At 55.5% G+C, this 25,445-nt stretch overlaps 1 protein-coding gene across 4 annotated transcripts in view; it reads left to right on the top strand.

The window, feature by feature from the left end:
• The window catches only part of ALPL (alkaline phosphatase, biomineralization associated), a 50,766-nt gene extending 25,542 nt beyond the window's left edge, over window positions 1-25,224 (top strand). For 2 of the 4 annotated variants that reach the window (XM_046662902.1, XM_046662900.1), the window contains exons 2-12: window positions 6,615-6,779; window positions 9,880-9,999; window positions 10,352-10,467; window positions 11,672-11,846; window positions 12,632-12,807; window positions 16,270-16,413; window positions 18,341-18,410; window positions 20,494-20,628; window positions 22,713-22,904; window positions 23,416-23,535; window positions 24,255-25,224. In XM_046662902.1, coding sequence (XP_046518858.1) covers window positions 6,719-6,779; window positions 9,880-9,999; window positions 10,352-10,467; window positions 11,672-11,846; window positions 12,632-12,807; window positions 16,270-16,413; window positions 18,341-18,410; window positions 20,494-20,628; window positions 22,713-22,904; window positions 23,416-23,535; window positions 24,255-24,520 — 1,575 coding nt within the window. In that variant the 5' untranslated portion in view covers window positions 6,615-6,718 and the 3' untranslated portion in view covers window positions 24,521-25,224. Of the gene's footprint in view, window positions 1-5,536; window positions 5,634-6,614; window positions 6,780-9,773; window positions 10,000-10,351; window positions 10,468-11,671; window positions 11,847-12,631; window positions 12,808-16,269; window positions 16,414-18,340; window positions 18,411-20,493; window positions 20,629-22,712; window positions 22,905-23,415; window positions 23,536-24,254 lie in introns of those variants that run through there. The other 2 variants (XM_046662901.1, XM_046662903.1) reach the window with 2 other exon arrangements.
• The last annotated feature ends 221 nt before the right edge of the window (window positions 25,225-25,445 follow it).

Here is a 25,445-nt window from a genome sequence, read left to right as displayed (position 1 = left end):
CTGCGGTGGAGGGAGCCTGGAGCAGGGGTGAGCCCTGGGTGGGTCCCGTGTGGAGTCCTGTGCAGGGCTTGGCTCAGCACCTTCCATCTGTATGACCCTGGGTTACCTCCACCATGGCCCCCTGGGCCTCTGTTCCCTCACCTGGAAAGGGGGACAAATGTCTCTAGCTCTCAGGGTGGTTAGTGAGGATTAAAATAAGGTCAAGCATGTCAAACTCAGCACTACACAGATGCTCTCCTGAACGGGAGGCAGATGGTAGATGGGTAAGGTGACAGGCTCCCAGGTGCAGGGACTGGCCCCTCACCCAGCTGGGAACTGATGGAGCTGGGGCCTGGACCACACTTGCTTGCTGTGTGACACTTAACGGGATGACTTCCCTGATAAGCCTCAGTTTCCCCATCTGCCAGTGGGGCTAATAAGCGCCCCCTGCCTTGTATCGCTAGGATGTTGTAAGGATCTGATGCAAATTGAGAAAGAAAAAGGCTCCGTGGCATAACGTAAGCGGTTTTCCTGTTTTCATGGTGAGCTCAGTGGCCTTTCTGAGGCGGAGAAGAGCAGACCTCCCTTGGCACTGAGAGGGTCAAAGCATCTTCCCCCGACCTTGGATGCTTTGTACCATGGGATCTGCGGTGTCCCTGGAGGCAGGAGTGTGATAGGAAAAGGCCTGGTCTCGTAGGCAGACAGCTGGCATTGCTGCCGGGCTCTGTGTGTGCCTGGTGGCTTCACCTCTCTGAGCCTCAGTTTCTGAATCTGTAAGACGGAAACCATAACCACCATCCTGGCTTTGTGAGATGCTGCTGGAACCCAAAAGAGATGGATATGGGGGAGGGAAACTTTGGGAGCAGAAAGGGCCCCTCAAGGCGGGCGGCAGCTCAGCTGCCTGCAGCCTGTGTGTGCTGACCCTTGGGCAACTGCTGGCTTTGGGCCAATGCCTGGCCAAGGTGTGATGGAAGCCTGCTGCTACCCTGCAGAGCTGGTTTTACCCTAGTTCTGAGGCAGTGCTGGGGTTGGGGTTACAGGCTGTGGAGGCCAGCAGATCTGGGTTCAAATCCTGGCTCTACCATTGCACCCCTGAGCTCCCGTTTCCTTCACCTGTAAATGGGGACACTAGTACCTCGCTCTTCTGGGGCCTGGCACACAGCTGGTGCTCAGTAAGAACAGTTTCTCTTATTCTGGACATGGGTTCACCCCTCTGGCTGGTTCAGGGCAGACTCAAATTCCTGGGTTTGTAAGTGGGGTGAAGCAGCCGCCGCTGCTGGGAAAACCGACCGTAGCCCCGGCCAGGGGTCCCTTTCCTTGTCTGCTTTTATGCCACGAGCACAACAGCTGGCACACAGTAGTTGCTTTTTCTACCCCGGCCAGTCAAGAGTCTCCAAGAGGACAGAGACTGGTTCCTCACTGAGTCCTTCGTCCTTAGAACAGAGCCGGTACACAGCAGACGCTCGGTAAATGTTTGGGATGAAGAATGAATGAACACGGTTGAATGAACAAGCGTCATGTGGGGAAGGACTGGGCTGGGGGAGGGGAGCTTCGTGGGCTGTCTCCCCTCCCATCTCATCCCTCCCGGGCTAATCCCCAGAGATTAACCCCAGGGACAAAGCCAGGCCACAGCCACTGACCCAAGGCTTTGGAGCCAGAGTCCAAGGCTCGTGTGACCGGGCGTGTCCAGGGTGTGGGGTCTGCTCCGTGGGTCCCTGGTTACCCCGAGATGGCCCTCCTGTCCCCTACTCTGGACGTGGTCCTCACGGCAGTCCTCAGCCTCCTCCTCCTGCTGCTGGCCTTGGGCCTGCTCTGTTTCTTCACCTGCCGCCTGGCCAGGCCGCTCAGGTAGGAGAGCCTCCGGCCTGACTCCCTCCCCTGCCGGATCGCCTGCCCTAAACTCGTTTGGCTTCTGTTTGCTCTTGTGGGATAGAGAAAGGTAGCACTCGTCTCTCTCCTCTCCGTGGTGGGGAAACTGAGGCCCAGAGAGGTTGAGTCAGCCTGGGGTTAAGTTGTTCTCGGCCATGGACTAGCTGAGATCCTTCCCTCAGTTTCCTAAACCGTAAAATGGGCTAACAACACTTGTCATGAGGATTAAGTGAGATCACAGATGTCAACAGTTAGCACCGGGCTGGGTGCAACATGAGTACCCAAGAAATGGGCGGGATTTTTGGCAGTTCTATTATTCTGTCATTTGTCCTGGACCTTTTGAGACCCAGCACAGGGCTGGCTTTCTGCCCGACTCCGAGGGACTCCTGGGCCCCAGGATGCTGAGTCAGCCCTCAGCGCCACGGCCCAGCGCTTCTGCCGCCTCCCCTGACCTGCCAAGTAGCTGCTCCTTCTCCGGAGCTCTGGACTTCTGCACACTTGTCATAAATAATCAGGGCACGTAGCCGGGAGCCTGGCAGAGACAGGCCAGCTGGGAGGTGGGGGGCGATGGGGCTGCTACACACCCGGAGGCTCCATTCTGAGCTGGCATAGCATTGGCAAAGGGTGGTGGGTAGCCGGGGCCCCCGCAGCCCCAGACTGGGCCCCACGGAGCCCATCACCCGGGGCTGCCAGAGGGCAGACTCTCTGAGTGGAGAGTCTCTGAGTGGGGGTGGGGGCCGAGCTGGGGAGCCAGCAGGGAGACTCTGGCTTCAGAAGGGTTTCCCATATTCCCACCCCCCTTTCCTTTCCAGGCGGAGGCAATGAGAGAAGGCACCTGCCTGTCTCCAGGACAGGCCCATCTCAATGCCACGTCCCTGGGACCAAAATTCAGAGCATTTCAGCCTGAATCATGGGCTTTTCATTAAGTGAGCATTTATAGAGCTGCTTCTGTGCAGAGTTGAGGATTCAAAGATGAGGAAGATAGTCTCTACTCTCACAGAGCGTCAGGCTAACAGAGAGAGAGAATAATTATACAGGGCTGGAGGAGCCCTTTACCTCTCCTGGGGCCACCCTTCCTTTTTATTTCTCCTTATTTACTTGCTTTGGACACGAGGTGCAGAGGGAGTTGCCTAAGTCCTGTTTCTCGGTGCATGGTGCATCATCATGAGCTTAGTTTTCGCTCTGTTGGTTCAGCTTACCCTTCATCCCTGCTCCCCAGGACCAATCCCACGGCCCCCAAAGGTTCTCACGCTGATGTGTTTAACATGTCGTTGAACTTGCATGAGTCCTTGTCAGTTACGCCGTGTTCTGTTTACATTTACATACTAGGTAGTGCATTTTCTTCTTTCCATTCTTTACTCAATCCTATGTTTTTAAGCTGCATCCATGCTACTGTTTTAACTCCTGGTTTTAATTCCACCGCCACATAGATATTGCCTCTGCTACCCTTTACTAATTCATTCCCCTAGTTATGGACAGAGAGGTTGCCGCCAAATCTTTATAATCATAAGTCAGCATTAAAGGGAATATGCCAAAAGCTTCTCCAGTCGTATTATGGTTCTGTAGGTTTTGGTATAAAGTCTTTATCAACTTAAGGAAGTTCTTTTCCACTCTTGGTTTTCTGAGGGCTTCTACCATATTGTTGTCTTATGTTTCCATTCCCTCTTCCTGGATGATCTCGTCAAGTTTCATCAATTCTTTAAATGCCACTTATATGCTCAGGGTTCCCAAGTGTATACCTCTAGCCAAGACCTCTCTCCCAAGTGCCGGAACATGTATCCATTTGTTCACTTGACGTCTCCACTTCTGAAGGACATCGCAAACTCAACATGTCCAAAACCACATTCCTTATTTTCCCACCAAATCTCCCCCTCTCCCTTCAAAACACCCTCAAATGCTGAAGGACTGAATGCTTTTCCTCTAAGATCAGGAACAAGGCAAGGATGTCCGCTCTTGCCTCTCCTATTCATCATGGTGCTGGAAGTTCTAGCCAGTGCAATAAGGCAAGAAAAAAACAAAAGGCATAGAGATTGGATAGAAAGAACTAAAACTCTCCCTGTTTGTGAATGGCATGATTTTCTCTGTGGAAGATGGCAAAGAATCCACAGACATATACACAAGTCCCAGAACTAACGAGTGAATTTAGCAAGGTCACAGGATACAAGGTCAACATAAAAATCAGTTGTATTTCTATATACTAGCAATGAATAATTAAAACAATGTTATTATTATAGCTCCCCAAAAAGTGAAATATGTCAATATAAATCTAAGAAAACCCATACTGGATCTTTATGCTGAAGACTAAAAAGAACAAAATACATGGAGAGACATCCTGTGTTGGTATTTGGAAGACTGAGCAGTGCAGACATGTAAACTCTCCCCAGATTGATCTACAGATTTGATACAATACCAATCAAAACTCTAGTGATGGGGAGCAGAACTGGGCTTCCCAGGTTTAGAGATGGGGGAGCTTCTGTGACTACAAAGAGACAGCACAAGAGAGGTGTTTTTGGCAGGGGAGTAGAACCGTTCTCTATCCTGATCGTGGTGGGGGTTACAGGAATCTATACACATGTTAAACTTCAGAACTTTCATCTCAGAATTGGGGAACAGGAAGCCTCACCCTTAGATAACCTTATTGCTGACTCTGGAGTCAGCAACCCTGTGGTCAGAATTCTGTTGTGCTATTTGCTTGTTTGTAACCTGGACAAGCCACTTCTCCTTTCAGAGCCTTGGTTTTCTCATCTACAAAGGAGGTCATAGTTCCCTCTCTGTCCACTGCATGGGTGAAAGTCATGGTGAAAGTCTTCATAAATGGTGAAGTGCAGAACACAGGCCAGTTTCACTTTGTCTGTGTCCGTTATAGATTGTTTATATAGGCTCCCAGAGAGTATTGTTTTTATTTTATTCAAGTATAACATACATGCAGAAAAGTGTCCATATCATAAATTGACAGCTTGTGGGATTTTCAGACTGAACCCACCATTTAACCAGCACCCAGATGAATAAACAGAAAGCTACCAGCACCTCACAAGTCTCCTGTGCCCCCTTCAGTCCCTACACCCCTCAGGTGTAGCCTGTATCCTGTCTTCTAAGGCCTCGGTTAGGGTTCAGACTTTCTGTCATGGGAATCGCGCCATATGTACCCTCAGCTCTGCTTCCTTTGCTCAACCTTGCCTTTGCAAGATTCTTCCATGTTGTTGTGTGGAGTTGTTGATCATTCTTTCTCATTGTTGGGTAGATTTCCGTCTTCTGAACCCACCCAATGGATTTATCCATCCTGCTGAAGATGGACACAGTTTTGAGGCCATTATGAACATTCTTGTACAAGTCTTTTGGTGAACACGTGTGTGTTTCTGTTGGAGATGAATGGGTCAGACGGCATATGTATGGTGTCAGCTTTGGTAGATGCAGCTGATTTTCCAAACTGGTTGTACCAATCTACACTCCACCAGCAGTGAACAGATACGCTGGTCATTCCACACTCTTGCCAACCCTTGGACTTTTCTGCACACACAAAGGAAGGACTTTTGGGTGATTCTTTCTTCCCTCCTACATCCGTCATTAGAGCACTGGCTTCCAACCGATTTACATAGTTGCTGTGCCAGTTACTGGAGTACAAACGAGGCAAGGTCTCTGCTCTTAGAAGCTCCCAGTGTGATGAGTGGGATGGACCAAGAAAGAATTACTTTCACAACAGGAGGTTCACGCAATGATTGAAGTAGGATGCCGTTCAGAGGTAGCATATTGGAATGAGTGATCATCCTGGAGGCTTCCTGAAAGAGGTGACTTCAGCTTTAAACTGTTGTGAACAATATTTTAATGTACTGATATTATATATCAATTTAGTAACATTTTTTTTCTGATGTTGGCGTTTACTCCAGAAACATTTGGAGACTAAAGTAGAACAACAACAACAAATTAGGAATCATCTGAAATCCCACCACTGCTCAGAGTTAAGCGCTGTTGGATGTTAGATGTGGGGCATTTCCCTTGAATTCCCGGCCTCCCCTCCGCACCAGCTGGGTTTTTAAGGAGCCAGGTGGATGACGAAGGGGGTGGAAAAGCATAGCGGTGTGCAATTGGAGGGCGTGTTTGGGGAGCACTGGGTCTTTTATGGGATGGAGTGTGGTGAGCCCTCGTCTCTGGAGGCTGGAGCACAGCATGCACATTTTTTTTAAACTTTTCATTAAGATTATGATAGTTTACAACCTTGTGAAATTTCAGTTGTACATTATTGTTAGTCATGTTGCAGGTGCACCACTTCACCCCTTGTGCCCTCCCCCACCCCCTTTTCCCCTGGTAACCACCAGTCAGTTTTCTTTGTCTATATGTTTAACTTCCACCTATGAGTGGAGTCATACAGAGTTTGTCTTTCTCTATCTGGCTTATTTCACTTAACATAATACCCTCAAGGTCCATCCATGTTGTTGTGAATGGGAAGATTTTATCCTTTTTTATGGCTGAGTAGTATTCCATTGTGTATATACCATATTTTCTTTATCCAATCATCAGTTGATAGGCACTTAGGTTGCTTCCAGCATGCACGTTTTTGAGGCTGAATCAGGATATCCCTTTTTCCAGGGAAGGAGCAGTTTCTTATCTATCATGATGCTGTCATGGTAGAATGTTGTGCATCACTGCTGTTTCCTATGCCTGGCCTGTAATAAGTGCTCAACAAATAATGAATGAATCGATGAATGAATAAGTGGATGAACAAATGAACTCTGCAGCTGTGGCCCACATGTCTTTTTTTTTTTTTCTAGGATTGGAACATCAGTTAACGGCTGACCACTGCCAGTCAATCCTCTCTCACCCACATCAATCATACCTCTGGGCTCCAGAGAGAAAGCAGGTCTTGGAGCGCACCATGATTTCACCCTTCTTAGTGCTGGCCATTGGCACCTGCCTTACCAACTCCTTAGTGCCAGGTAGGATTGGTGGGGACAAAGGGGGAGGGATGGGGAGACCTGGCACAGGTGGGACAGGGTGAGGGCACTGTCTGTGTTCAGCGTCATAGAACCATCTGAAGAATTTAGGAGCTGGAACCAGATGTTCAGAGTGGGAGGTCCCAGCTCTGCGTGTGCCGGTGTTGGATAGCCCACTCTTTTCCCCTTTACATTATCCCGTTCTTTAATTGGGGTTTCTATTCCCTCTTATCTCTAATAATCTGCAATGTAACTTATTCTATAAAATCTTCCAAGTCTTGGTAGGCTAGGTCTCCTGTGGTTTTGTCTGCTTGACTCTCTCGCATGGTAGTATGTTTCCTTGTGGTTTGTAATTTTTTCTTGTGAATTCATCTTCAACAGGAGTTTCATTTTCTTTTCTGGATTTTTCCTGTTGGAGACTCAGATGGAAGTGTTTCTACAGCACAGCGTTATGTTTGATTTTTCAACTAATTCTAGACGAGTTTTTATGTTCATTTCTCAGTTTGTAGTTCAGAACCCACTTAGATTATGCTCAGATTTGGAGGGGAGTTCACACTTCTCATGCCAGGCTTGCTTTCCCCATCCCTTCCATAGCTCCAAGGCCATAAATGCACATTAAAACAGTTTCAACCTAGACCTGTATCTGGTCTGACACCCCAGGGGGCCCTGAGCATCAGCTCCTGTTTACCTCTCTGGTTTTGAATTCCTTCTTAATTTCTGCCTCCTGGGGATTTCCTTTCCCTCTTTTCTTCCTTTTTCAAGCTACGTACTATTCTTTTTTTTTTTTTCCTTCTTCTCCCAAAAGCCCCCTCAGTACACTACATAGGAGTGTATTCTAGTTGTGGGTCCTTCTAGTTGTGGCATGTGGGACGCTGCCTCAGCATGGCCTGATGAGCGGTGCCGTGGCTGTGCCCAGGATCCGAACCAGCGAAACCCTGGGCTGCCGAAGCGAAGCGCAAACCTAACCACTCGGCCACGGGGCCAGCACCTTATGTACTCTTCTTGATTGTTTATTTTTTCAGCATTTTGGTATCTTTTCTGGGAGGGTGGCCGTCTTTGGCTCGATCCATTATGTGGCTGGAAGTCCCCGCTTGCCCTCCCTGAGTGTTAATTCCTCCATCTGTCTAGTGGATGCTCCCAGGAAGAAGAAATTTCAACAGATGAGGAAATTGGGGTGCATATAAAGGAGGGCCAGTCCTCACAGTAAGTCAGTAGCAGAGCTGCGGGAGGAACCTGAGCTTCTAGATCCCCACGTTGTTGTTCCCTCTGCAATCCCATGATGCCTTTTGGCGTGTATCCTTGGGGTCACCCAGGTAGCCACCACCCAGATCAAGACAGAACATTTCCAGTCAGGGGACACCACGGGCTTTCCTGTGCCCCTCCAGCCGACACCCTACCAAGCCAAAGGAAGTGACTAGGGTTATTCCTGCCACGATAGATGAGTTTTGCTTGTTTTGAACTTCACACAAACAGAACCCTGCAGTGCCTACTCACTAGCACTCTTTACGTAGCTCGTTCTCACCAGCATTTGTGCGTGTCATACAATGGTCTCGAAAAACAATGGCCTTCTGATACCCAGTTTTCCAAAACTGTCAGCGCTTAAAGCAGTCCTCTGACAACGGAGTCAGCTTGACAGCCACTAAACCCTTCTCAGGCCCCGGGATGACTCTGGTGAATAAGACAAGGGCTCCGTCCCTGCCAGACCACCAATCTCTCAGGGAACAAACGACAAGGAACCTGGCAAACTGGGATCAGAGCTCGTGTCGAGAAGGAGCGACAGGTGCAGGGCAGCTGCTGTCAGCCCAGCCCAGGGGTGGGGGGCAGTTTGTAGGTGGTCGAGATGGGTAGAAGTTCACCACCACCCAGAGGGCACCCAGCCCAGAGCCAGTGGGGTCCCTGATCAAACCCCCTGGCCCAGGGCACTTGCCCAGGCTTTATCTCCTCGAATCCTGAAACTGCCTGTTGGTAGCTATGTTCTCCCATTTTCCTGGGGCAGAAACTGGAGTGGAAGGAACTTTCTTAAAGGCACACAGCTGCATGGAGGGCCAAGGTTCTCCAGACTCCAGCTGGGGACTCTGCCTATGGGGCCTGAAATCGGGAAGCTCAGTAGACACCTTCAGAAGAAAGAGGTGGCACTGGGGGCTGCCAGGGTATGGGGCTAGGAAGTTGGGGTGGGGGTGATGCAAGGGGAGGCCTCTTGGGGGAGGGGTGTGGGATGTGGTTGGGCCAAGATTTGAGATAGAGAACCACTTCCCTCTGTCCCCTCCCCCACGCTGCCCACCCAAGGCAGGAGCAGCCAGAGAGACATGAGGGTTTCCTGCCCCTCTTCGTCTCTGATCTCGCAACCCTCAGTTTCTTCATTTCCCAGTGTGGGGAAAATAATGGTAGCCACCCTATGAGCCTGTTGGGAGGTGAGGGAGCTTCTGCTGTGTGTGAAGCCTTGGCAGTTGCCTGGAAGCCGTGCATGTGGGAGAAAAAGGAGCTGTGCTCTTTACCCGCGGCTGTCCTGAAAGGCACCGGGGGCCTGAGTTGCCCCAGAAGTTTGACACCTTAAACAAAAGGCAACTCTTGCTTTCCAGCCCTGCTGTTAATGCTGTCGCTAAGTCAGGTTCCTGCTGAACCTACTTTGATGAATAAGCCGAGCCGAGTTTGTAATTGCTGGCCCGTCCGGGGAGTCCTGCAGTTGGAAGGCGTTTGTTCCCTTGAATAGGTTAAACATTACCCTCCTCATTGTGTGAGCACAATTCACTTGCTGCCTTAGCAGAATGTCTCTCTACTGGGTGGAAGGAAAGAGCGTGGGCTTTGGAGTGACGCCCAGCTCTGCCAGAGCTGTGTGGCCTTAGGGGAGTTGCTTGGGATCTCTGAGCCTTGGTTTCTTCAGTCTGAGATGTGGGGAGAAACCCAGGATCCATAGGCTTGTTTGGAGGATTGGACTGGTATGTGTTTACAAACTACACGAGGGCTGTCTGAGATGGGCTGCTGTGGCTCTCTCCCCAGGTCCAGGCAGCCCCGCCCTCAGGCGTGAGGAGTCGGGGTATCTGTAACGTCTGAGGATGGGAAGCTGCCCCCACCCCCTGCTGAGTAACTCTGCCTCTCTGTACAGAGAAAGAGAAAGATCCCAAGTACTGGAGAGCTCAAGCTCAGCAGACCCTACAAAATGCCCTGAGACTTCAGAAGCTCAACACCAACGTGGCCAAGAATGTCATCATGTTCCTGGGAGATGGTGAGGCCTGGGGCACCAAGGCGGGGGTGCATGGGGGCACCTAGACAGCGGCCCAGGGGGCCAGGTGAAGGCGAAGGGGGTTGTGTTGAAGAGGCTAGGGCCCTGGGGGGCATGTTGAAGAGGATGGGGGGCCAGGCTGTGGACCTAAGAGATCTGCTCTGCCAGGTGCTCCCCTGAGGGTCTGGGAAGGGAAGGGAGAGAGGGGCCGCCCGGGGTCACATTTGTAGAGCCATGCTCTGGTGGCCACTGCCCAGCCCACTTTGGCATCCAGCTAGAGAGCTATGGGTGCCCCAGAGGCCTGACTGGAGAGGCCGGGAGCCAGAGAGACTGAGGCCTCCCACCCCCACTGCAGGGATGGGCGTCTCCACGGTGACGGCCGCCCGCATCCTCAAGGGCCAGCTCCACAACAGCCCTGGGGAGGAGAGCAGGCTGGAGATGGACAAGTTCCCCTTCGTGGCCCTCTCCAAGGTGAGCTCCGGCCCCGCACCCACCGGGCCCAGCCTCCCACCGCTCAGCTTGTCAGCACGGAGGGATGGGCAGAGGGAAGGCGTCCGCTAGATCTCTCCACGCTGCTGGCAAGGTGCTCGGCCCTCCTGAGGTCTCCGTGTCCCCACTGTGAAATGAGGACAGCAGCAGCTACTTCCTAGGACTTTATATGGAAGGTTTTAGCTCATTGATTTAAAAATCTATCGAAGGATGACATACATAGAGAAAAGTACACTGGCGCACAGCTTGAATTTTCACAGACTGCATGTCTGTATAACCAGCATCCAGTTTCAGAAACTGAACATGACAGCAGCCTGAGGTCCCCTCGAGCTCCCTCCAGTCCCTATTCCCCTCCCCACCCACCATGGATTAGCTGTTCCTGCTTTTGTACTTGATATAAATGCGATCATGCAGTGTCTACTCTTTTGCACGTGATTCTGCTGCCTCCGTTCTCTCCCAGGATGGTTCGGGAAGTTAACTAGACTACTGATGGAAAGCGTGGCTGTTGTTACTGGGGTGGTAGTTGGTGGTGGTAGTGATGTTCTGTGATAAAGACCCACTGGACACTCCAGGTCAGGCTCAGGCCACTTCTAGCGGAATAGCAGGGATTGTAATGTTTTCTGTGCCTTCAGGGATCTCTGAGGCTGGTGGGGAATGGAGACAGGCAAACAGTTTCGGGGCTTCTACCAGAGATCTGCATGGGAGGGCGTGGGAGGGCCCCTTCCCTATTTCTCCATTCTAGGTCCTGTCTCTCCCTCACTTTCCCTCCCTTTCCCCCAGCCCCCCACCCCCGGCCTCCTTCAAGACCTGCCCTCCCTCTCCCTTCCCCAGGGCTCACCCACCTCCCTTCCCCTTGCTGGCGCCTGCAGCCCCAGACCCAGAGAGAGGCCCGAGCTGACCCAGCCCCCACTCCTTGTTGGAATATCTCCATATGTCTCCGAGTTGCCTTCCCACCCCTTCCCGCTGCCCTGGCTGCCAGGGCACAAGGAGTAGGGGCGGGAAGCAGGCAGCTGGGCGCTCCTGTGGCTCTGGGGGGACCTCGGTGGGTAGCAGGGCTCAGCCAAGGCTGCGGGAGGCCTCTCTGTCTCCCTCATGCCCCAGGCCCCATGGTGCGAGTGGGGATGGCTTGGGGGCAGCAGGGTGGACCAAGGCCTGGCCATCCCCGACCCTCCTTTTCCACCTGCAGACATACAACACCAACGCTCAGGTCCCTGACAGCGCAGGCACCGCCACTGCCTACTTGTGTGGGGTGAAGGCTAATGAGGGCACTGTTGGGGTGAGCGCAGCGACCCAGCGCACCCAGTGCAACACGACTCAGGGGAACGAGGTCACCTCCATCCTGCACTGGGCCAAGGAGGCTGGTGAGTGGGGGTCATGGTGGGGAATGGGGCCCAGTGCTGTGACCTCCCTGGGCCTCAGTCGTTCCAACTGTGTGATGCTGAGAGAGTAGAAAAAGATGCCCTGTGGGGCTCTTCCAGCCCTGGTGTTCCGGGAGTCTGAAATGTTCATGGACTCCCCTCCATGACAGGGAAGGCTAGTGGTTCGGGGGTGACTTAGATGTGGCTTCAGGTCCAAGCTCATTTTCCAGAGTCTCTTTGACTATAAAATGGGCATGAGAACATAGCCCCCTCATAGGTTTGGTGTGAAGAATGGTAAGGGGCCCAGCCCAGCGCCAGCCCCATGGGAGGTTGGGAAACGTCTGCTCCTTCTCCCTGCCTCTTTGGAGTTGGGAGGCCCTGGCCAATGCCCCCGGGGACTTAGAGTCAGGGTGTGAGGCTGGCTGATGCAGGTGACAGAACCAGGCTCCGTCTGAGAGCCCTTAGGAGGGGTCCCTGTGTTCTTGCAGGGCCCCGAGGGGGTGTCCTGCATGGGTGAGGCTCTGCTGTGTCCTTGATGGAAGGGAGGGCCCCAGCCCAGGGGCTCACAGCTCAGGGCCCTCAGGAGTGGGGCGGGTCACAGAGGCAGAGCGTCTGAGCTGCCAGGATATTTGGAAGCCCCCATCCCCCGCTTTAGTACTGATGGGGAGACTGAGGCCCAAGCAGTCAGTGGCACTGACCAGAGGCCAGAATTTAGCTAGGAGGAGGGAGAAGACAGCTTGGACACCCCCATCTCCAGACGAAGCCAACCCCTCCCTCCCACACCCCAGGGAAATCCGTGGGCATTGTGACCACCACGCGAGTGAACCACGCCACCCCCAGTGCCGCCTACGCCCACTCTGCCGACCGGGACTGGTACTCGGACAACGAGATGCCCTCGGAGGCTCTGAGCCAGGGCTGCAAGGACATTGCCTACCAGCTCATGCACAACATCAAGGACATCGAGGCGAGTGCGGGGGGGCGGCCAGAGCAAGGACGCACGGGCTTGAGAGCTGGGGCTCTGGGGGCCCGAGGTGGCAGGCCCAGGCTGGCCCGGGAAGAGCCGCTGGCCTGGCTCCCCTCACACCTGGGAGGGCTCCCAGCCCATTAGGGGATTTGCGGTCGGGGCCGGGAGGCCCGGGAGGATTTCTGTGGCGAGCCGGGGCATAAACCCTGATGCGGCCCCCACCGCACCCCAAGAAGCAGGCGCCCAGGGCTTATTCTGTAGAGTGGGACCTGGCGCTGCACGCCCCCAACACGGGGAGGAGCGGGTGACACAGTCCATCTGAGGGGACTGCCTACCCTGCAAATCCCGCGTGCACAGATGTGGGACTCCGGACTCCACCGGCAGGCCCAGAGAAAATGTGGTGTGGGCAGTGGTTAGCGCAAGGTCTCATTCTAAAACTTGGGTTCGGGGGGCTGGCCCGGTAGTAGTGGTTGAGTTCACGTGCTCCGCTTTGGTGGCCCAGGGTTCACAGGTTTGAATCCCAGGTGCAGACCCACACACTGCTCATCAAGCCATGCTGTGGTGGTGTCCCCCGTACAAAATAGAGGAAGGTGGGCACAGATGTTAGCTCAGTGACAGTCTGCCTCCAGCAAAAAGAGGAAGACTGACAACAGATGTTAGCTCAGGGCCAATCTTCCTCACCAAAAAATAAACAAAAAACCTTGAGTTCCAATCCTTGTCCTGCTGGTGGCTAGCTGTGTGCCCTTGGGCCAGTTAATTAACCTCTCTGAGCCTTCCCTTTTACAACCCTTTGTGAAATGTACCTACCTCATAAGCCCATTGCAAGATCTAAATAAAATAATCCCTGTAGAGTATAGCTTGGGGCCTGGCACCTAGGAAGTGCTCAGAAAGTGGCAGCGTTTATGAATGAGCCGCCTGTCCCTGCCCCAAAACACAAACTTCGACATATTGAAGAGGTTGCTGTGTGCAGGTGTGTCTGTGCACCCCAGACGTCGTCCACCTGGTGCTCAGGTGGGTCCCTACTCTATCTCACATGAGAACCGCTGGCTTGTTTCTCTTTTAGGCTCTCGTTACCTACTGCTGGGGCTGGCGAGGAGCAAGGGGACTTTGACCCCGTGAGCCTAGAATGGGGGTTCAGGGAGGCTCAGAGAAAGCCCCCAGGTCGCATCTACCACACACCTCTGTGTCTACCCCCACCAGATAAACTCGCTGGCTCCCAGACCCGCCCTCTGCCCCCTGTGCAATCTCCCCCAGTTTCCGAGTGCCACCCAGCCCTTCTGCCAGCTCATGATGTCCCTTTTCCGAGCAGTGGATTGAGCGCCCCTTTCGGGACAAAGCGTCCTGTGGACCTCTCCTAGTGGACGTGCGTCCGACGCAATCCACCGTCCTGACTTCACCCTGGCCTGACATGTGTCCTGGGACAAGTCACTTCCCCTCCCAGAGCCTCAGTTTCCCCACCTGTGCACCAAGAACAGAGTCCCACCTGCCCCCTCCCAGGGCCGCTGGAGGCCGAGATGAGGTCGTGGATGTGAGAACATTTGTTGTACAAGCTCAGGGTGTAATTACGGGGCCGCTCTTCAGAGCCTTGGCAGGAACACCCAAGGGGGGCCCGGCGCTTAGGGCAGACTTCTCCGGTGGCGGGGGTGAGGGGGCCGAGGGGGCCCTGGGGGATGAGCTGGGGCGTGAGCAGGGCGGTAGGGCGCACGTGAGGGCTGCCCCTCCCTCCTCTCCCGTGCTTGTCCCTTCCTCTCCCATCTGCGCCTGCATCACCCCTACACCAGAACTCCCAAGCCCCCCAGCCCCCAGGCTGTACATGAAACAAAAATCCTGGTGTCCGCCCTGAAAATAAATATCTTTTGCTAAAAAAAAGAAAGACACAAACCCAAACCCCAAAGCCAAACAGCAAGTCTGTTATTTGGGAGTTTAATGAGCGTGTGAAGTCCCTGCTGAGGCTGGAAATGATGAGGCTCCAGGCAAGAAGATTGGGGGCTTCATTTTCCACTCGGAAAACGCCAAGGGGTCAGGTTCTGTGGGAACAATGGGGCAGGGCAAGGGGCCAGTGACCTGGGGTCCCCTTCTCCTTCTTCCTCTCCCTGGCTGCCCCGCCCCCAGAGCTCCTGGCTGGGGCTGGCAGTGGGGACCGGGCCTCCGTGGATACCCTTTGACCTCCACTACTCCTGGCGGGCACAATACCTTCCGCCAGAGCCCGCCCTGCCCCTGATGCTGGGACTACTCTGCATCGCTGCCTTTCCTCCTGTGACAGTCCTGGGGCTGCTGTTAGTTCCATTTTATATCTAAGGAAACGGGCTCAGAGAGGTTAAGTGACAGGCCCGTGGGCAATAAGCGATAGAGTCAGGAGGGACCCAAGACTGACTTTAGAATCCGTGCCCTTTGCAGTTCCCCATGCCGTAGACTGGTCCTGGGCCCCTCGGCCAGCGGCCTGGACGCCCCACAGAACCTGGTTCTCAGGAGGGAAATGGGGTGGAAGGTAGCGAAGGGCACCGAGCACACGCCAGGCCTGGGCCGGTGGACCTGAGGTCAGCCGTAGCTGGGCTCTGCTCTCCCAAGGTGTCGTGTCTGCCAGGGGCGGCAGCCTGGCCTGACGCCTGTGGTGACAGGAGGACACCAGTGTGGTGGTCACCGCAGGCGGCGGCTGTTATGCTCTTGGCCCCATTTTAAAAATAGTCAGGACTTCAAACATGGGCTCCCAAGGAAAACAAACAACCCCGCGTCCATCCGCCCGCGCACGCCAGCCACGGTGGCTAAAATTAGTCTGGCAGGAACTGCACAGACGAGCACCGGCCACTGTGTGCCCAGGTCCCAGCGGGGCTGCCCCGAAGACCTCCTGGCTGGGGCCCCACGCCTGCGGGCACTGCCGCTCACTGGGGAGCGCAGGCTTTCGGAGTCCCCGTCCCCCGCTCCACAGAGGGATGAGGCAGGGCCCTGGGGCCGGGCGAGAGAAGCCTCGGGTTCGAGTCCTTGCTCTGTCCCTTACTGGCTGTGTGGCCTTGGGGGAAGGAAATCACTTTTCTGTGCCCAATTCTTTATCTGGAAAATGGGGACACAGTTTCCCCTGCAGCCTTGGTGTGAAGTTGACTAAGATGTGGACCCGAAGTGCTTGGTGCCTGGCACGGTGAGTGCTCTATGGATGGTATTGTTCTCGCACAGCGGGGCTTATGTGTGAGCCTTCTTGAAAGCCAGGGAAAGGAGGTTATCAGTAGCTTCAGTATTTTACCCAGAAGCCCCAAACCACAGTCCCCAGAGATTCACGATTTTATCTCCTTCAACTGGAAAAGTGGAGGCTCAGGGTGGGCAGCGTGGTCTGAACCCAGGACTTGCTGAGCTCGAGAAGCATCCACACCATCCGTGGGGCCAACAGGTGCCCAGCTCTCCAGGTGGGGCCACGGAGGCTTCTGGACGTCTCAGAACCTCCCAGGTGCTAATGGCTCCTGTCCCCTTCAGGTGATCATGGGGGGCGGCCGGAAGTACATGTTCCCCAAGAATAGAACCGACGTGGAGTATGAGATGGACGAGAAGGCCAGGGGCACGAGACTGGATGGCCTGAACCTCATCGACATCTGGAAGAGCTTCAAACCCAGGCACAAGGTAGCCCTTTGTGGTCCGGGACCCGAGGGTTGCAGGGGTGGCCTGCAGTTGGGTGGGGCTGCATGAGCCCTCTGTGAATCCGTTTTCTTCTCTGTAAAATGGGGTCATGATTCTTACCTCAGTGGGCTCAAAGGGTCTAACAGATAAGTGAATGGCACATTGTACGTGATCAATCAATTCCTTCCTTCAAGGGAGGGCACTCGAGAGAGCTAGGCAGTAGGGAGGAGGTGTGCAAAGGAACAGCCTGCATGGACGTTCAGTCCACGAAGCCCCCACTGTGTGCAGGGCCCCTGGCTGGGTGTGAGGTCCAAAGGATGAAGCAGACGGTCAGGGAAATGTGGGCCACTGTGTGCCTGGGTGGCAGGAAGCCGGGGACCTACGGGAACCCAGAGGGGACAGATCACCAAGGGAGGGGCCGAGAAGCCCTGAGGAGAGGAGGATCTTGCAGGCAGGGAGGCAGCAGGGGAGTGTGCGAGCCAGGGCTGAGGAAGCCCTCACAGCGAGCTGGCCGAGCCACGAGGGCACGTGCCGGGAAGGGAGGCTGCAGCGTGGGAAGGCCCGAGGGCTGGCTCCCTGGGGCGGCTCTGCCCTTCACATCTGTGCTTGGCCTGGGGCAGCTGCGTCTGGAAATGACTGTGGTCAGGCTGAAGACAGTGGGGAGCAGCCTGGCAGCCACTTTGATGTCACTCTGGGGTTGGGTTTCAGAGGGTTCCAGGACTGGCCTCCGGGGAGGGGCTGGGCTAAGAGCGAGGTGGGGGTGGAGGCTGGGGAATGGCCCCCACAGGGGTGGGATGGGGGGAGCTGAGCATCTGGGAAGCAAGCTTTTCCATTCCTTCTGAGTCAGCTCAAGCTGGGCCAGAGCCCCTTCCTGGCCCAAGCCGGAGAGACACCTCGCCTCCCAGCCTCAGTTTCTCTCCCTGGAACGTGGGACCAGAGCTTAATCCTTCTTGCCCAGGCAGGGTGCTTACCCACGAGCTCAGTCTAGACCCCAGAGGGAGAGAGCCCATACCACTGGACCAGATGGGGTATCACTGTGGGGTCTAAGATAGAGTGAGTTCTAGAGTCAGTTTCACGTTTACCACTTAATAGCCATGTCATTTGTGTGTCTCAGTGTCCTCATCTGTAAAATGGGGATAACAGTACCTACCTTGCAGGGTTGATGTGAGGGTCACTGAGATTACACAGGAAGGCCGTCTCAGGGAAGCAGTGAGGGGTGCCCGGAGCCCCACTTTCTTGGCCTTCTCAGCCTCCCTCCAATAGCCCCTGAAGTTTGAAAACCACTGATCCCAATACCATTGCCCAGAGAAGGCAAGGGGCTCTCCTAAGGACACACAGCTGATTCCTGGCAGTGCAGGACCCCCAGTCCAGGCCCTGAGTGGTACCATCTCCAGGCAAGCTGGCCCCCCTCTTCCTGTGGCCTCTGAGGCCTAGGGGAACAGCACTTCCTTTATCGCCCCTTAGATGGGGTCCCCAGGGCAGAGCTAGGCCTTTGCTTCCTCTGTGGCCCTCCACAGACCCCAGAATACACACAATCCATACCCCTCGGAGGGCACTCAAGGCCCCTTATGACCTGGGCCTTCCTCTTCTTGGCCTCATGATCCCTCCCCTCTGCTTGGAACTCTACTCCCTGACCCCAGGCTAAGTCCTCCTTGTCCTCCAGGGACCCATTAGGACATCACCTCCACCAGGAAGCCCTCCCTGATCCTGCCTCTGGGCTCACAGCGTCCCCTGGTCTCTCAGAATTCTCATCCCCTGGGTTAGAATTGCTGACTTATTTGCCATTTCTTAAGGGCAGGAATGGTTGGTCCTCGGGGGGGATTGTTAAATGACTGAAGGAAACATACATGCCCCAGACTCTGAGACCAGCTGGCTCAGTCCTTTCGACTCCCCCGGCCCCTGCCCGGCTGACCCAGGCCCTTCCTCCTAGCACTCTCACTACATCTGGAACCGGACCGAACTCCTGACCCTGGACCCCTACACCGTGGATTACCTCTTGGGTGAGTGGAGTCCAGCACCTGGGGACGAGGCCCCAGCCTGCCCCCCTGCTTAGGGGCTTTGCTCTTAGGCTCCAGGACCTGGGACGGGTGAGGAAGGGGTCCTGGTTCATAGAATTAGGCCTGAAATCTGTTGGCTGTGCAAGGTGAATAGCTCCATTGAGCACAAAGGGAAACAGCAGCTCAGAGAGGGGAAGCGACCTATGGCATGCCACACAGCTGATTAGAGCTGTGGCCCAGAGCGGCCACTAGTCTGGCTGGAGCTGGGGTTTAAACATCCCAGGCTGTGGGGCGGGGAACCTGGAGCCAGCTCTGCTGTGTGGCCAGGACCGAAGGCAACCAAGTTGTCTCTGCTCATCTTGACTGGGGGTTGCCCCCAGAGAGTGGGGAGCAGGTGCAGGGCCCAGGGGCGGCTCCGGGCTAGGTGGAATGAGACCCTGAGCACCGTCATGCAGACATCTGGGTCCTCTCTCCCCTCTGGCTGTCGTACCCAGCAAGTGGTGGCAAAATCTCCACAGCCCTTTCCTAAGGAGCACAGCCCCAGGTCCTGGGTGTGTCCTTGGAGATTATGGGCTCAGAGACGAGTGCCTGGAGGGTCCCACGGACACACACACACAGCCCTCTGCTTGCCCAGGTCACACGACACAAACCCTACACTACACACAGGCTGTGTAGCGCTATGCATGCACCCATGTAGCATGACAGCTCCGCTCACAGGTCTTAGAGCTGGAGTGTTGTGTTCAAATCCTGGTCTTATCCTCTATGAGCTGTGCAACCTTGGGCAAGTGGCTTCTCTTCTCTGTGCCTCAGAGATTGCTCTTCTATAAACTAGAATAAAGACTCTTCTATAAAACGGGATAATGGTAGGGCCTACCGCAGGGTCGTCATGAGGATTCAATGAGCTAATGCATTGGAAAAGTTATCCGTTGCTGCCTAACAAATTAACCCAAAACATAACATCTTAAAACACGAGTAAACATTTATTACTTCGCACGGTTTCTTTGGGTCAGGCAGTTGGGAGGGCGTAGCTGGGTCTCTCATGAGGTTGCAGTCTTGGTGCTGTGCCTTCCAAGATGGCTCAGTCATATGGCTACTAAGCTGGTGCAGCTATTGGCAGGAGGCCTCGGTCCCTTGCCACATGCATCTCTCCAAAGATCTGCTTGGGGGGTCCTCACAACATGGCGGCTGGCTTCTCCAGAAATCCAAGAGCAGGCAAGGCAGAAGCCGCGGTGTCTCATGCCCTGGCCTGGAAGTCACACGCCGTCATTTCTGCAGTGTTCTGTTGGATGCACAGGCTAGTACCAGTCGGTGTGGGAGGAGACACACAAGGGTGTGGATTCCAGGAGGCAGGGCCCGTGGGCGCCATCTTGGAGGCTGGCGCCTACGTGCTTCCAAAGCCCTTAGAACGACACGCGGCACTGAGTGAGCACTTGGTAAGTGGAGCTCTTGTTTGGCTGCGCACACACTCAGGGAAGGGGCAGGGTGTTCTGGAAGGAATCCAGGACTGGAAACACCAGCTTGGTACATGTAGAACCTTGTGACGTAGGCAAGGAATGGATCCCTCTCCTTATTTCACGAGGCAGAAAACCCAGCTCAGTGAACAGAGGGACAGTGACCCCAAACCTTTGGCTGTTTCACTGCACAGGACACTGTGCCCTTCAAACCTGGCCTTTAAATACACACCCCAGCTGCCCCATCGAGTCCGGGACAGTCCTCTGCCCGAGGGCCACGGTGCCGTGTCCAGGGCCCTTCAGTCTGGGGCTGGTCTGGTGGATTTGAATCCCAGATCTGCCTCTTAGCAGCTGAAAGTAGCGAGTTACTGACCACTTGAGCCTCAGTCTCCTTCTCTGTAAAGTGGACATGGGCCCCCTCCCCATGGTGTGGCTCTGAAGACTAAAGGAGGCAGCGCCACCTCAGCCCCTGGCAGCATTCGCGCCACTGGAGCCATCCCGATGAACCTCCCTCCCCAACTCTACCCCCAAGTTGCCTGTGGTTCCCCGAGACACCCCACCTTCCTCGGGCAGAGGGGTCCGCCTGGCAGGGTCCTGAGCTCCTGCCATCCACACCCTCCTTGTGTCCTCCTCAGGTCTCTTTGAGCCGGGGGACATGCAGTACGAGCTGAACAGGAACAATGTGACTGACCCCTCACTCTCCGAGATGGTGGAGATGGCCATCAAGATCCTGAGCAAGAACCCCAAAGGCTTCTTCCTGCTGGTGGAAGGTGGGCGCCCAGGCCCGGCCGCAGGGCAGCTTCCCCGGGGAGCGTCCAGATACAGAGCCCTGGGTCAGGGATGGGCGGTCCAGCTCTCAAAGAGAACCGTCCAGTTTGTGGGTGTGGGGGAAATTCCTTTGGGGAGGGGGGTTGTGGATGGTTTGAAGCTCCCAGCCTCACAAGCTCTTCTCCCTTGGGCATGGGGACGCCGCGGCAGGCTTACTGGTCCAGGAAGTCTTCCTGAGAGTGGAGGTGGCATTCTGTCTTTCGGGGGTCCCTCCCTGAGACCTGGCTCTGGAGGGGCATGCAGCCCCCTCAGCTTGACTCCTCCCGAGAGACAAATCAGCAGGCCCCAGTAGACATACGCACTCTGAGCAGGCGCCTGCCTGGGCTCAAGGATGCAGGCCCAGCATCCTCCTCTGCCGATGCCCACTGGCCGGCGGGAGCCCTTGCAGCTTAACAGCACACAGCTGCTGTTATAGGCACGTGTGGGGCCGAGGTCAGATCCACGAGTCCTTACCCCGAGAGAAGGCCCAGAGCAGGCCCTGGGGATCCTGGAGCCCCCCAGGTTGGGAGAGCCGGAACCTTCAGGAGTCGGCAGTGCTGTGTGCCGACGTTCACAGGGTTTCCCTGAGCTGTTGTGAGCCCTGGAATCAGACTCTTGGGTCCTGGTCCTGATGCTGCCATCCCCTGGCGGGATGACCTCTACCTGTACGTTCCTGTGAAACGAGGCCAAAAATAGTCCCCCTGTCCTAGGAGGGTTATTATCATCCATCGCATTCGGAGACATACAGTACTTGGGACAGGGTCCAGGAGAGAATAAATCCTCGGTGTTTATTAATATCGTTATTATGACTACATAAGAGCTAAGTCAATAACAAGAGGAAGTGTGAGGAAGTGATGAAGTTTCCGGAGACTTCCAAAATTCTGACAGCCATTGTCTTCCATGAGACCTACATGCACACACACACGTTTGCACACACATTCTCACTACACATACATATGCGCTCAGGCCCCTCCGCCCTCCAGAGGCCAGTGGCTGCCAGCCCAGCTTGGCTGCTCTCTTGCCAAACCCCGGGGTTCCCACTCAAGCACGGCGGTCTCGGCCTGGCCCTGAACGGGCCTGTGATGCCGAAGACCCAGCCGGGAGCCAGTGGTGGTGAGCACGAGCTCCCTGGGGGCGGTCCTCTTTGTGAGCGGGCCAGGACTGGGCCTGCCAGGCCAACTGCTCCCAGAGCCACAACAAAGGGAGGACGCACCCTGCGAGCCTGCCAGGCCAGCGTGGTGAGGCTCAGGCCAGTGGGAAGGGAGGGTGCCCAGGCGCCCAGGCTCAGGACCCTCAGAGCTGGGAGTGTCCGCCAGGCAACGTCTTACTGTTAGAAGCCGGGAGGCCTTCCCTCAGGTCCTGCAGCCCTTAGCTGTGACCTTTAAGCCAGGCTTAACACCAGGCCCCCTGCGCTTGCCCTGGGGGTGGGGTGCACGGGATTCAGGCTTTGACAGGCCTCTCTGGAAGCCTACCGTGGGCACTGCCCCGGCACCAAGGGCTTTCAACACCCTTTATGCTCAGAGGGATGTGTTTAAAGTGGAGATGGAAAAACAGGGGCCTGAGAGAGAGTCACCCCTGAATTCACCCCACGGGAGGCCTCAGTTGCTCCATCTGTGCCTGGGGCCGATTGTACCCACCGCTGCCCAGGATTGTTGCAAAGGGGACACAAGACATCAGCTTGTTATGCCTGACACCTGGTAGGCACTCAGACTACCATGTTGTTCCCTTGCCTACCGCTCCGAAGTCTGTCGGGACTCCTTCAAGCAGCTGAAGAAGCGGTGCTGGGGGCAGTGTGGGATGGTGGAGGGAGCACAAGATTTCAGTTGGTGGATCGGCTTTAAATCCCGGCTTTGCCTCTCCTTGCGTGGGCCCTTGGCCCAGCGACTTGCCCTCTCTGAGCCACTATAAAGCCTGAACGGCTGCATGAAACGCCGAGGATGGTGCTTGGCACGTGGTGGTTCCCCATCGCAGAAAGGTTTGTCCGGCGGCGGTGTGGGTTCTGATCTTCTTCCCCTCCTCACCCGACCCTTTGCCTTGGTGTCCCAAGGAGGCAGGATTGACCACGGGCACCACGAGGGCAAGGCCAAGCAGGCACTGCATGAGGTGGTGGAGATGGACCGGGCAATCGGGCAGGCGGGCAACATGACCTCCCAGGAAGACACGCTGACCGTCGTCACTGCTGACCACTCCCACGTCTTCACCTTTGGCGGGTACACTCCCCGTGGCAACTCCATCTTTGGTAGGTGGGCCTCTTTTGGGGTGGCAGCGGGGCACGCGCAGGGTCTGCCCGTCTGGGAGCAGGTGTAGCTGGGGACAGACAGCAAGCCCAGAGCCTGGCACGGGTGGGACTCCACGAGAATGAGGTCGGGAGGAGAAGTTACTGATGAGTGGGGAGTGCAGGAGGAGGGGGGAGAATGAGGTGAGTGCATGGGTGGGTGGCTGCCTGGACAACAGATGGATAGAAAAAGGAGAGCGAGGATGGGTACATGGACGGGGAGAGAAGAGGATGGATGCATGCATGCATGAATGCATGGGTGGATGGATGGATGGACGGACCGACAGATGGGAGGGATGTGGGCACAGTGAAAAACTGAGGGATAGTTGGTTGGAAGTAAACTGGGTTTGGAACGTGGCTTCATGGAGGTGGTTCAGGGTCCTTCCAAGGGGATTCAGGGGTTGCCAAGCTGGGGTCTAGGGACTGTACTCCTGGTCCTCCAACATGGCCCCTGTCCCAATGCCTCCCTGTGCAGGTCTGGCCCCCATGGTGAGCGACACGGACAAGAAGCCGTTCACTGCCATCCTGTATGGCAACGGGCCTGGCTACAAGGTGGTGGGCGGTGAGCGAGAGAATGTCTCCATGGTGGACTATGGTGAGACTGCTGAGACCCGGGGCTGGAAAGGGACAGGGCACCCCCTGGGGATGGGCCTGGGAACAGAGTGTAGGCTTCTGGTCAAAGTCAGGGGTCTCGGAATAGCCAGGACTTGAGTCAGAACAATCTCTGTTGGAATCCCCTTCTACATTTGAGCAGCTCTGTGTCCTTGGGCACGTACGTAACCTCACCTTTCTGAGCTTCAGTTTCTTCCATAAAAGAGTTCTACCTGCCAAGGTTGCCTGAAGGACTAAATGGGTCTGATGAGCCTGGCGTGGAGCCTGGCACGTGTAGTGCTTGCTATGTTACACTGTCATTTTTACTGGCTGTATAATATTCCAACACCCGAGCCTTCCCAGTGTGTTCATCCAATTCTATGTCGTTGAATGTTCCTTTGTTCCTGATGTCCCCAGTAGCCCTGGAGATCTAATGATGCAGCCGTGGTAAGAGGCTCTCCTGGGTTGCCTCTTCCCTCCTAATCCAATCAGCCCGGATGAGGCTGACTTTCTCCTCCGGGGGCGGAGATCACAGGCTTCTGTGTCAGAAGAGACTCAGATCTGAATCCTGTGGCCTTGCACAAAATGACTTCCCCGCACAGAAACTGTTTCCTCTTCTGTAAATTGGGGGCATTCGAGCCAGGCTGGCAGGCGCCCGGGGAAGCTGCCGCCTAGCGCCAGGCCCCTGGCAGGCTCTCAGCAAGTGTTTCTTCTGGCCCGCAGCTCACAACAACTACCAGGCGCAGTCCGCCGTGCCCCTGCGCCACGAGACCCACGGTGGGGAGGACGTCGCCGTCTTCGCCAAGGGCCCCATGGCGCACCTGCTGCACGGCGTCCACGAGCAGAACTACATCCCCCACGTGATGGCTTACGCAGCCTGCATTGGTGCCAACCGCGACCACTGCGCCTCTGCCAGTTTGGCGGGCAGCCCCTCCCCAGGCCCCCTGCTGCTCCTGCTGGCCCTGCTCCCCCTGGGCATCCTGTTCTGAGGGCCTGGGGCCCGGGCACCCACCAGCCCGTGACAGATGGCCAGCTTCCCTCTCCCAGCGCGGCCCACCGCCCAGCAGCCCACTCCTCGAGGGGCGGGGATGCAGAGGCCTCCACAGCCCCTGCAGCTGCCGGAAAGGAGACCCAGGAAACCAAAGGCTGCTGCCCGCCTCGGTCTGCTCCGGAATCCTCCACCGGGGCCAGACCAGCTCCTGGCCTCTGCCCCTCCCCGCTGTTCCTTTGGCCAACAGGGTAGCTTCTCTCGGGCAGGCAGAGAGTACAGACTGCAGAAATTCTCAAAGCATCTTATTTTTCCAGCAAACATATTTCTTCCGACTTGGAGGCCCTGGAGCTTCCATGGAACATTCCGGATCTGACTCTCCCATTCTCCTCTCCTTTCCTCTGGAACCACCTGGCCCCACCATGCTCATGTCCCTACCCGCAGGGGAGACCAAGTCCTTCTCCTCAGGATGGGGTTTGCTCACTCGCTCATCCCAAGGCCGTCCAGGGCTCCCAGGAAGTCAACTGCTGGGACTAGCCGGCCAACGCCAGGGGGCCCGGGCTGGCCCGGCTCTGAACATACACGCCAGCTCCTCTCTGAAGCGACTCTCCTGTTTGGAACGGCAAAAAAATTTTTTCTCTTTTTGGTGTTGGTTAAAAGGGAACACAAAACATTTAAATAAAACTTTCCAAATATTTCTGAGGACCAAGCTGAGTCTTTGCGGTCAGTGAACTAAGCTCGTTTCTCTGGGAAGACTGGACTCAGGGCCCAGGAGTGCTAGGGCGGGGGCGGGGGTTGGGCGTGGGGGAAGGGCTCTCCTGCTGGCCTGGGGTCCTCACCACTCCTTACCTGGGGGACTTTGGACGAATCGCTCAGTGTCTCCGAAGCTCAGTTTTCATATCTGTGAGATGAGAAACAGCCCACTC

Source organism: Equus quagga, chromosome 5 (assembly GCF_021613505.1).
Source record: "Equus quagga isolate Etosha38 chromosome 5, UCLA_HA_Equagga_1.0, whole genome shotgun sequence".
Classification (NCBI taxonomy): domain Eukaryota; kingdom Metazoa; phylum Chordata; class Mammalia; order Perissodactyla; family Equidae; genus Equus; species Equus quagga.
This window is presented reverse-complemented; position numbering and strand designations above follow the sequence as displayed.